This window comes from Spea bombifrons, chromosome 1 (genome assembly GCF_027358695.1).
Source record: "Spea bombifrons isolate aSpeBom1 chromosome 1, aSpeBom1.2.pri, whole genome shotgun sequence".
NCBI classification, from domain to species: domain Eukaryota; kingdom Metazoa; phylum Chordata; class Amphibia; order Anura; family Pelobatidae; genus Spea; species Spea bombifrons.
The window spans coordinates 135,575,257-135,588,117 of record NC_071087.1 but is presented as its reverse complement, the minus strand read 5'-3'; the positions used below and the strand labels follow the sequence as shown (position 1 = coordinate 135,588,117).

Below are 12,861 nucleotides of genomic sequence, written 5' to 3'. Positions count from 1 at the left end.
ATGGTGCTGCTCACAGCCCACTCTGGGCTAGAGAGTGGGGAGCGAAGTCTATGAAAGCCTAGGGTGAGCATTGAGTTCTGCTTCTTATTCTAGTTAAAGGCTGTATTTAGGCCCTACAATACATTCATTCGACACGTGGGCTTCATAGTATGAATAAATCCCCCCTAGTGTTGATTAGGGATTCTAGGCAGATATATGCAGCAAATCCCCCAAGACCTTTAGAAAGTTTGTACATTTTGTGAATTCAGAGCAGGTTTTGTTTACATCATATCCATATTGGCATCCGTTTCTTTTATTGCCGCACATAATAAAGGCACGTTTATTTTATTTGTTTTCATTCGGCACATCTGTCACTTTCTGCTCACCGTAAGCGCACCGCATCCATAGATCTGTAGATATGTCTTCATATTTACAGGCTAGTATAAAAATACAAATGAAACCGATAAAAACATTTATGCAGTGCCGGGATCTCTCTTAGTACAGCAGTTTCATGCTAAAGCTCTTCCAGGCTTTGGTTAAAAACTTTAGTGTGGCTTCTAGCTGTTGGCTCTTTTGAATCACGTTGTGTTTTCTTTACATTTCCGTATGCAGCCCACCGAACATTATGCTCATAATCCGGCAATTCCAGCTTAAAATATCTAATGTCTGCGTGAAATGGAAACGGGTGAAATGGAAATTGCTCCGAGGAAGGTTTTTTAAGTGGACAGACGGGAGCTCTTATTTTGTTTATTTACTTCTCATACCACCTCTTCACACATTTTTTTTTATGCTGCTTAAAAGGCTAAGCCCATTTTTTTTCTGTAGTTAAAATGAAACCCGTGGGCTGTTTTGCAGCAGCGAATGTGAGCCGCTCAGTATGAAGCCGGTAATTAACAGAACAGAAATGGAACAAAGCCGATAAGAAAAGTTACAGTATAATTTTAACTGTTAGGTAATAAACAAAAGTGCAATCAGTGTTACACGGAAAGGGTTGGAAACAATATAACAAACGTAGTCCATGGTTTTAGCACTGCACAATATTTGGATGATTTGCAAAATGAAATACACCGCGTTGTTTTTAATGATGCCTCTATGCTGGTCTGATGCTTTTATAAGGATGGAACGGGTATTAAAGGTGTTAGAAACCCGCTTGTACTGCTGTGAGCATCCACCTTTACTTATCTTTCTTGGGGTCGGCGTGATCCTCTCCTCCTTTGCTTACTTACATGCCCCCCCTTTGTAGAAAGCCGATCTTGCAACCTTTCCGATGGGTATATGGAGGACAGGTCAGTCTAGGATGTTGATATGGTGGCTCTGCCCTTGTCGACACAGATCTCACCTTCCATCAAGTGAAGAGGTCTCTATAGGCTTTCCAACCAAGAATCTACCCAACCATTACTGACTGAAACACCAAAAAACACACAAGCTGTCTTAAGTTCTAATCAATTACTTTAATGAAGTTCCCCTTTAAGTGTGAGAATAGGACAAACCGATACGTTAGGCAAAGAGCAGCCTACTCGCAATCTTCTCGAGTATTCACAAAGCCCCCCTTGTAGAGGTAAGAGCATGGGCAGTGAATGTGTGTGGTTTATTATGTGTCTGTTAACCAAATGCTTTGTTTGCGTTTTTAGTTTTTTGACGTGATATCTGCCAGCGAAAAACCCTTGTCCGAGCAGGACTGGTATCACGGTGCAATTCCACGGGTGGAAGCGCAGGAACTGCTAAAGCAACAGGGGGACTTCCTGGTGCGGGAAAGCCATGGGAAACCCGGTGAATATGTCCTTTCTGTGTTTTCAGACTCCCAGCGGAGGCATTTTATCATTCAGTTTGCCGATGTACGTTTGTGATTTTTCTTCTTCTTGCTAATAAGTCGTATAAATAATAGAATCAAACGCACTCAATCTTATTCAGCTCGACATGGTACCTTTTGAGATGTGACATAATCCCTCTCTCGTTTTAGAGAGATTTTGTAACAGTCAGTTGTTTGATATAAAAAAAAAAAAAAAATTTTGAAACAAACTATTTTAATTTCAACTATAAAGTAGTAAAATGATTTCATTGTGGTCGTAGTGCCAGGAAAAACCAGGACTTGTGAGGTGAAGTAGAGTATCTTAATGAATGAATGTTTGATTTAAAGCTCTTTTAACGCCTCTGCTTCTTGCTGTGTTTCCATATATAAATTTCACAGTGGTACCAATATTTAAATTATGACTCTTTGTGTTTTACTACTTCCTGTTGCTTATTTTAGTTCATATCGGTACATTTTTTTCATTTTCCCCTTCTTACGAAGACCTGAGCATTCCAGCCCTCTGCTTTTACTGCGAAGGGCCAAACTCGGTAAACCACTTCTTCAAGAAGGGTCAAGAGTTTGCCCTGGAGAGCGGAGTCATGGTGGTCGCACGCTCGCATCTTCTGCTAACTCCCACCTACTCCCAGTTAGCGAGTCTGATATTTCTGCTGCCTCCGAACCATAGGCAGAAATTCAGCATTCAGCACCATAGACAGCTCCCTGCAGCCTGTATGAACGGGAGCACCGCTGTGCGTCTGTTCTGCAGGATTCTCGTGTTTAAACGTCTCGCTGCGTGCTCCTAATGGGATCCTATTCCATAGCCCATTGGATCCCAGCTCGTAGCCATTCAGGATGTTTACTGTGTATATATTGCATTTTCTACGTCTTTTTAGATGCCAAATGCATACCACAGAAAGCAACGTTTTAATTATTTTTTGTTTAAGTTTGTTGTTCGGTTTTCCAACAAAGTTCAAAGCCATTTAAAATGATCTTTCTGTTGGTGTTTTATTGTGCATTCGCTTACGGCTGTACTCATTTGTGTTTCACCCCTCTTACCTTGAATATTATGCCGTTCTTAAATGGAATTCGCCTAGAATTGAATTATGCGTTATTCTATGATAATTTATCAATTTAAATTGCAAACTTATTTTGAGGTTTAATATGTAGCCTCGCTTTCCATCCCGCAGAATCAGTATCGATTTGAAGGTACCGGCTTCCCGACGATTCCACAACTTATTGAACATCACTATACGACTAAGCAAGTCATAACCAAAAAGTCTGGGGTTGTTCTGCTGAATCCCGTTGTTAAGGTATGTTACGTTTTAACGCTTGCTTTTGGGTTTGGTATTGAAATAAGAAAAAAAAAAAACAGTTTTTTCTTCCCTTGATCATTTGCCAGTTTCCGTTCCTGTTTTGGGAGTAATAGGGGGCCTGGCGCCCCTGCAGTGTGTTTCCTATACAAATACTCTGCAAAGCCATAGGAGCCTGAGGGGGGCTCTTCTATTTTAACGTTATAGGAAAATAAAAACTGAAGGAATCCCTGCTTACTATAACCAGCCTATTGTTATAGGCTTATTATTCCACGATGTAGTAATGTAGTAGTATTTGCTAATGTATATCTGCTGACCACAGTCTCGATATTACTATCGATCTCCGTGATTTTACTGGTAAAGCCGCATAGTACGAGTATAAATTCCTAATATATTGTATGACAGTGTGCTTTATTTATTTCACACTGGGGTTTATGTTGTGTTGGTCTTGCCGTGTATTTTTCTTTTTATATTGTGTTTTTAGCATTTGTAATCAGCAGATATGTTCTACTTGTTTGATGCCAGAATATAAATATTTTGCGTAACATATACAATACGATGTGCTTTTTGCCCCCCCCACCCCCCCGCAGAAACGAGTGTCCCTTCTTAATGGATGCTTTTAAGGCATCTTTGTACATTTGCCCCAATAATAAGTATGCAAAACTTTTTTTTGTTTGTTTCCTTTACGTTGGCCCGGGCGGTTTTTGAAAACTAACGACATCGTTTCTTTTGTATGTTGTCTGTTTGCCTTTTAGACTATAAATGATAAATGGTTTTACAATTGCAGTTCTTTGTTTTCTACAGAATGATCATTACATTAAGAGCTTGGGGAGAAAAGCGATAAAGTCCTTTTTAGCTGAAATGTGTCTCCCTCCCCGTGTTATGCCTTGCCTTGTAGAGACAACAGATGCAATAATGAAATCCAATTTGGAAGTCCTATTTCGCTTTTGATGACTAGAGAGAAATGACAGTTTGTCAGTGCAGGTGTATAGCGGAATAGCTGTTTACCATAATTTCATAATCCACGGCTCAGCATCCTCATTCTTTATGATGGTAAAGCAATCAAGGGGGCCGCGTCTCCGCAGCGCGCTCGGTTTTAGGGAACTTTGGTCTAGCCTAACTTTTATTTAACCATTTAATATCCAGGGAGGGGTGGAAGTAGTCTTCTGTTACGTGGTTTGTGATCGGTAGAAAGCTGTATAAACGCGTCTAAGTTGTAGGTACGTCTGTGTTAAAAACATAAGTTCATATGTCCATGGCTGTCTCTTAATAGTAAAAGTTATAACATTACTAAAAAAAAAAAAATAATTAAAGCTTAAATTTTCCATGTCACTTTCTAGCATTGTTATAATCTGCACGTCGATGAAGAATATTACTGAGATTTTTTGTGACATCATATTTGTCATGACACTGTTTTGAAGCAATAATTTTTAAAAATTTTTCTGTTTAATTCAAGTTAATTATAAAAAATATACCGGTATATATGATAAATCCAAATGTTTTAATTTTTTTTTTTGTAAGAGCATTTCTCTACCTTTTATAAAGTGGGTTTTAACGCCACGACTGCCCTGACTTTTTATCTTTAATAGTATTTTCTGTAGAGGCCAGCGTTTGAAGAATTTTATGGAGGACAGGTATTGAATTATCACCATGATTTTATTTTTTCCCCCAAAACTGAAAAATAACTTTTGTGTCTGTAATTTTCAGTAAATAGCAATGTATTTGCTCAAGGACATTAAAGCAGTCATTAAAAACACACTGACCTCGGAACTTGGGAGTTGTAGTTGTGGTTTTTGTTATGCGTTTGGCCTTTTTAGGAAGGCATTGAAGTATTCCTGACCTGAAATTACGGTTATATGCGTTACAAGCACTTTTGAGAATTTTATTCCTAAACTTTATGGTATTTCTTTTTTTTCAACAGTATAATTACCTATATATGCAGGAATCAGTGGAGGAGGCTGTACACGTTTCCGATAATATTCTGTTCATTATGACTTGCATTCTTTTTTTGTCTGCTTTGTAAATCCCCAAAAAGAGTACGTTTGTTGCTGCTGTTTTCAGACAATTTATTTTTTTAAGGTAGAAAATCTATTCAAACTGCTGCAGTTAGCTCAAATAGGTTTAATAATGCTAATCCATGAACCCATAATTGGGGCTTAAAGTAATCTTAAAAGCATGGTAAAGGTTGCAGAAAAGTGTTCATTAATTACTTTTTGAAGTTAAATATTTAATAAGGTGCTGCACAGTTTGTTTTTTTCCAGCATTTTGGTGGAGCTGGGATTTTTTTCTATAAAATTCTGCCATTTTTTTAAAATTTACCCTTAATAAAGATTAGTAATTGCATATTCATATTAAAGTAAGCAATATATAGTTCCAGTATGTGGCCGATTGGGGCCATTCCTTGGTTTATAGTCAATGGTATTCAGAACAATAGGAATTACCAATAGTTATTTTACTTTTTAAAGTTTCTGTCAAGTCAGCACAAAAATGTCATTAGTTGCTATGGTGAGAAAACTACTTTGTACACTATATGTAAAGATAATTACTTTATATACAATTTTTTTTTTTTTACTATAAATTCCTTTAGTATTTTAATTGTTCATCTAATTCACATAAATAGTTCTGACACAGACCTGTAATGACAGCGATGTTGCGGGGAGATGCTCCCTAACAAACCCATTTGTCACTTCTTTCATTGTAACTGCCTCACCAGTTACGCATCTGTGGTTCCCTGTCACTGCTATCCGTGGATCAGCAAGTTTTGACAAATGATGCCTGAAAGTATTTTTTTAATGGCAGGCTTTATGCTGCAATGATTTTGATATCCATAAACCGTTTTAGATGAAAACCGACTTTTGTATTCATATTAAATTGTATTTTGCATACAGATGTAGCAACCATTATCCTTAAGGATAAGTATGTTAAAAGTGGGATGTATGCGCTCTCATAAATTAATAATGGAACATAAACAGGATGATTTATCAATATAACGAGAGCAGTACTAGAACAAAGTGATAAATATAGAGCAACAGCTGAAACATTTGCATGGAACTGTAAAATATAGACGTTCTCCTCTTGAAAGTTCCTCCAGGTTTGGATAAATATGAGATGTCAAACTAAATTTTGAAGGTATGTTTAGGTGAAACATTCCAAATACTACCTGAAAGTTGGCCCTGTAAAATGCATAATTAAATAGAAGATCTCACACTTTAACCAAGCTTTATGCAGTTCGGTGTGAAAGATCACTCATTTGGCTAAGCATTATATAGGCTTGGCACGTGGATTCTTGCATAAGAAGGTTAGGGGTTTGGCCTTCATCACGAATCGTGAAGTGAGGATTTGAAATAACAAATTCAAATGCAAACTCATAAATTCGTAATAGAAACTCATAAGCATCAAGTGAAATAGTTTTCACGTAGGGGATGGCGGACTGGAGGGACCTTGGCAATGTATGGATCACCTAATGGCCAAGAAGGTACTTCCTGTTTACCCCTAAATGAGTACTCTTTGTAGAGTGGCTTATATTAAAAAAAAAAAAAAAAACAAACAAACAAAAAAATATATATATATTTTTTCCCCCTATGTCTAAGTATTGCATTATTTTTAATATTTATATCTAATGCCAGCTAAGGTATTTGCCATGGCATCAGTCCTTATGTGTTAACGCATACAGAGGCTGTGTTACGGAATAAAGTGATGTATTTGGTTCTTCCCAGTTGCCTTTCATTGGGAACATTCATATTAATGTTATTATTCTAATATTTTTGTTACAAATGGAATAAAGATCTGAAGTTTGCATTCTTTATATGAACTTCTAACCCATTCCTCTAGAGGATGGAATTCTAGAATTTGAAGACCGTTCTTCCCACTCAGCATCTCTTTGATCTAAGCAGCATTTTAATGTAATTTTTAAAATCCCTTTTAAGTTAAACTTCTATAAGACGGGTCCATTAGATTTGTTCTTGTGGATTTCTTTTATCCAACACAGTCAGATTTAACATCATCACTATTATTTGTAAAGATATATATTTTTAAAAATAAATTGACTAGAAATCAATCACATGTAAACCTTTTGCTGTAATGAAGCTTTTCGCATTTTTGGCAGCCTTCAAGAACGGACAGCGTGGCAATTTCCCTTCATCATATAATTAAGCACAAATCAAATTACCGTAGATGTTAGTCACTGCAACAAGTTTATTGCTAATAACTGTTGTTTTCTATTTTTTCGAAGCCTGGAGAAAGCCTAATTGCACGCATTTCCCAAATTTATTCCGTTATATATATACAGAGCTAGTTGTAAACTGACGAGCCACAGGATTACTGAACACGTGATCCGCTTTGACGGTTTCAGGCGCATGTAAATTAGCCCGGCTTATTAAGGAAGCTTTACATGTTTTCTGTAATTGAGCACAAGTTAGGTACACTATAAATGAATGCCATATAACCCAACTTTCCTGGGATTTATATATATATATATATATAATGTCTAAAGATTGGAAGGTACACCCTAATCTATAAATTTACTTCCCCCGGTGCTGATCCTCAACCACTATTAGACATTCATGAATGCATATTAAAGTACAAAAATGTTATATATATGTGTGTATGTATGTATGTATGTATGTATGTATATATATATATATATGTATATATATGTGTATATATATGTGTATATATATATATATATTTTATAATTTCAACTTTAACATCCTCTGTGAGACTGAAATCAGAAGAACAGATTCATCTGAAGGTTTAGTTCCGACACCACGAATCAATAGAGCAGAAAACTACCTTGTTTTAATTGTTGAAATGCATGATATTGTAGGTTTTGTGATATTTATAATAATAATAACGATAATAAAATCGCTCTGCCTAAGGAAAACTCCAGTGTCTGAGGCAGGTTCATCAACAAAGAATACATAGTACTAGAACTTTAATGTGCGTTCATCAAACCTCCAAAAAACCTTGGGGAGAAGCTACAGCCAGAAGCAGCTCATCAGTGCCAGGAGAGCGCTCCTCTTGAAATAAACGGGGGTGCTTTCTGCAAATGACAATGTGCCAAGTGGGTACTGGAGTTTGCTGACGATAAGTATATCACGTGGCAAGAGAAGTGTTTAGCCGAAGAAATCCCCTACAAGCAAAATAGGTGGGGAGCTGGGAAACCAGTGAACATATGTGTTGTATTCTGCAGAATCCACAAAAATGTAAAGGGGCCATACATTAAAGCATCCCATGTTATCTAACACACATTCTATTTGGGTATTTTTCTGCCAAAAGGATCTAAGTTTAAATTTTTTTAAACAAGATATTGCAAATATCCTTAAAAGATATACAACGCATGATTAAATATGTTAACAAAACAGAGCGGCTATTTTTTGTATATATAAATCTATTCAGAACGGAATTCCCTTAAATCGAGGCATCTTATGTGATTTAATTATTTGTAATTGAACTGTTAATGTTCTATTATATCCCTTGTGATATAAATATGTAAATTGATTTATTTTTTTCCATTGTCTCACCTTTTTATTAGTTGAATGTCGTCGTTGATAAGCAAAATATAGTCCTAATAGTGTTTTGGTAGATTTATTGTCATAAATCCATGAGATATCCTATAGATACCAGTATTAATGTGACAGTGTGCGGCTCCCAGTTATATATATATATATATATATATATATATATATATATATATATATATATATATATATATATATATATATATATATATATATATATATATATATATATATATATATATATAAATCTGCTGCAGCTACTCGTACTGAGCGGAGCTCGGTCTTTCACATTTCCCTGTTTCCGCTCTTCCATTTTTAGAAATAACCTTTCTTTGGCATTTCATTGTCTCGTTCTTGCTTTCCATTTAGCCCCTTCTCACCTGATAGCGAAGGGCTTTGTGGTTTGATCCATTGAGGCAGGCTTTTGTTGCAGATCTGTGGAGCGTTGCCTGGTCTTCAGTATAAATAGATTGTGCAAGGGAAATGGTAAAGTCTTGTGCCTTGAAGAGAAATTGGATTCTAGATTGCGGCACTTGTGAGAAATGGGCTAGACAGTGCCATTTGGCTTTAAAATCCTAAAATATAGGCATATATATGTATATAAATATTAGCTTGTGTACGAGATCATGACCGTGTCTCTTATGGTTCCTAGCTGGGGTGCGAGCGTCCTAGTACTGCATGTTGGACCCGACCCTCTTTGTAAATGGAGTATCTTCCCCAAAATCGTGTAATAAAATGAAAGCACACATTTAATCGTGAGTGTGGAAGGTGTGCTCTGCTTTGAAGAGCTTTGGATACAGCAGTATAGTGCAGTAAACTAGGACAGAACGAGTGCCGGTGGGAAACCCTGATTCCTCCCTGCAATTAATTATTTGTAAAATAATGAAGCGCATCGCTATCCGCTACTATGGCCACCATTGCCTGTTTTGAGAGCATTCATGGGTTTTAAGCTAATTTGCCTTCGCCATTTTGATAATCAGCATTTCTTTAAGTATTCATGATTTTATCTTTAGTTTCTTTTTCTTACATGGAATGGATTTCTGTAAGAGTTGCATATTTCTGTTTTTCAGTTTTTAAGAAGCCCTCTAGTATTTTAAACAAAACCCTTTTATCTGTTATCATGTAAATAGCTTTCAGAATTTAAAGTAGAAAGCATCATTTTCAGTGCATTCTGGTAAAGTGCACTATTTTAAGTTTAGCTCCATTTTATGAATTTGCGGTAACGTACATTTTAATATCCTGTTGTATTGCAATATCTTACGGCCTCTTATTCTCTCAATGAAGAGGTTTTCTTGCAGTGTTCTTTGTGCCTTTTTGTTCCATCCGCTTGAAAACCATCCAGACAAATGTATTATTTTACTTTACATCACAGGATTTTTTTTTCTTTTAAACACAGGATAAAAAATGGATTCTCAATCATGAAGATGTGACACTTGGCGAATTGTTGGGTAAAGTAAGTAATTCAATTTAACAGAAAAATAGTTATTGCCTTAATATTGATCTGGAATTGTTTATAGCTGGGTGCTATGTGATGAGTGATGGTAAAATATTCCATTAAAAAGTAGACGTGAGTAAAACCGTAATAAACATTTGAAACTGTGATATTTGTTCTACTGTTTGGTTTGTATAAATACCACTGCACACATCTGGTTGCTGAAGTGGATTATATAGGGCATCAATTCACTTGGGCTGTGTTGGGACAACAAGGTTATGTTCAAAGCAAACGAATCCGGCCGCAATTTCACGTGGAGACTCAAAAACTAGTTTGCTGGATAGATTGAATGTAGCAGAAATGTCACTGGAGGGCTTATGTAATTTGCTGCCGTCTTCTACCCTAGTGTCCTAAGTGGTTGCCTATCCTGTAGCTGCTAGAGGGTAATATTAACCCAATGGTTTATTGTTCACCCTATGTAAATGAAAACAATTATCGCAAATATTTGCTCTTCTTATAGAGACAATTAAAAGTAAATAGACGTTTGCAATTTGGAAGACAAGTTAAGAAACGAGAGCATACAGACGGAGAGTTTTGTATAAATAGCAATTTTGGGGTAAAAGCGGTGTAATCAGCATGCACGTTCTCTTGGTTGTAATGCCTATTGCACCAGAAATTCCCCTTATATATAACCTTTGTATTAGCTTTGAGATCATTAGAGGTTAAATGCTTGCAAGACTAATGTAAAATTAATCTTTTAATTTGAAAAAAATTGTTCTATGGAAAGTAGTAGAATGCCTCTTGTAGAATTCTACTGGTTTTGCGTGGATGGTTACACTGGATGGTTACACTGCATGGTGGCTCCACTAACATTGGTCAACCTGTTCACTGCAGTTTGCACCAAATTCAGCTTACAAAGCCATATTATTGGAGTCACGATACTGAAGAAAGTCATAGTACTCCTGTAAGGTTCTTTTTAGCAGAAAGACATAGAATAAAATAATGCAAGCTGTTGATGCGTTGAGCCTTTTAGGTTTCATTTGTTGCCAGCTGTGAAAATACACCCTAACTGCAGTTTAAAGTGTGGCTAGAGAACATAACATATTTTTATTGTAGGAGCAATTTATCCTCAGTTGCCTTTGCCCACATGTGGCCACAGGATCTATATAGATAGATAGATAGATAGATAGATAGATAGATAGATAGATATCTTATATGCAAGCAGGGGAAAATGTTCTGCATCTATCAGGTGAATAAGAATCTTCTACCAAAACTGTACATCGTGAATAAAGAAAGGGTTAATGTGGCACCTGTTATGCCAACAAAATGACTAAATAGCCCAGTGTCTATTTCATTTATTATGTTCCAATTTATTTTTGTGTTTTTAATTTCAGGGGAATTTTGGTGAAGTATTTAAAGGAACACTGAAAGATAAGACAGCAGTTGCAGTGAAAACATGCAAAGAAGACCTTCCTCAAGAACTGAAAATGAAGTTTTTATCAGAAGCCAGGTGTGTTAATTTGAGGAATTGTTTATGTTTTTAAAATAGAAGCAAGCTACTTCCATTGTTGCAAGTATAAATGGTAACCTGGAAAGAATTTATTTACAGTTTTAATTAATTTGTTACAGCTGCCTGTGATCTCTGCTTTTTGTTTATCGATCAATGGAATTGCTTTGGAGATATTTAGACTAATAGTTCACCTCACGGCATCCTATGATCAATCTCCTGTCCTGGAGTTATCTATTTTCCTAATTCACGTGGTGGTTTGAGTGGCATTGAAGCTCATTTTGGGACCCTAGCTAGGCTGGCAGGCCAATGGGGTAGACAATCTGTCAGTGATTTTTAGAGCCCAACTAGACAGCAAGGTGCAGTGCGTGATCCACCACACGTTGCGTTTATACCGTGGACGTCCTAAACCAAGAAGTGATTGTTGTGTCCAAAATGGCAAAGTTCAGTTATGTATGGCTGCCCCTTTAATGTCCACTTTGTCCACCCCTTTAATGTCCACTGTGCTTCGGTTTTCTTGTTTGTGAAGACTTCCCTAGGAACTCCTGTAGTCACCCTCATTCCACCACTTACCCACCAGTATTTTACATGTTAAGAAACCATGTTTTTGTGCTGTTTTGTAGGAAGTAAACGTTAAGTAAGCATTTATCTCTTTTGCTTTCTTTACAGAATATTAAAGCAGTACGATCATGCCAATATTGTTAAGCTTATTGGCGTATGTACCCAAAGACAGCCTATTTATATTGTCATGGAACTAGTACCAGGTAAGCTTTCTCATTGTAGTTCACTGGGAATAAATTGATGTTTGTGCAGGCTGTAAATCTTGTGAATATGACTCTTGGAACCCAAAGTTTATCTACGATAGGCATACATACTGTATGTGAACAGTCAAAAGTGCTTTAAGGCTTTGATAAAATAGTTTAATGTTTTGTTTTATACACAAACCTGAACAGTATCTTACTTTGCCTTTGATCAAACATTGTTAATCGATAGTTCTTTTTATTGTGGATTATTTTACTACGTTGGAGTACTGCGGGCCTCCTAGAAACATTCTGCTTACATTTTTCATTACTGTGTGGGCAGCAAACCATATCACAGTCCGACTGACCTCATCAGCGACCAAGATGGATCCGATGAAGGTTAAAGATTAAACCCAAGCTTTCAAGAAGATGTTTACAGACTAGTTGCCCCTAGGATGTCCCTGTACTAGTTGGCCAAAGCCAGAATCCATGAATTTTGTTGGATTAAGGTGCATAGTTTTTTGCTAATTATTGATGCATAAGTAAATCTGTTTCCTATCTGAGCTACTTAGAGCATGCATACCA

At 36.5% G+C, this 12,861-nt stretch overlaps 1 protein-coding gene across 3 annotated transcripts in view; it reads left to right on the top strand.

Moving 5' to 3' along the window:
• FER (FER tyrosine kinase) overlaps window positions 1-12,861 on the top strand; it is a 73,401-nt gene that overhangs the window by 34,938 nt on the left and 25,602 nt on the right. For 2 of the 3 annotated variants that reach the window (XM_053474376.1, XM_053474384.1), the window contains 5 exons: window positions 1,611-1,814; window positions 2,956-3,078; window positions 9,994-10,050; window positions 11,424-11,539; window positions 12,206-12,300. In XM_053474376.1, coding sequence (XP_053330351.1) covers window positions 1,611-1,814; window positions 2,956-3,078; window positions 9,994-10,050; window positions 11,424-11,539; window positions 12,206-12,300 — 595 coding nt within the window. Of the gene's footprint in view, window positions 1-1,610; window positions 1,815-2,955; window positions 3,079-9,993; window positions 10,051-11,423; window positions 11,540-12,205; window positions 12,301-12,619; window positions 12,745-12,861 lie in introns of those variants that run through there. The other variant, XM_053474390.1, reaches the window with a different exon arrangement.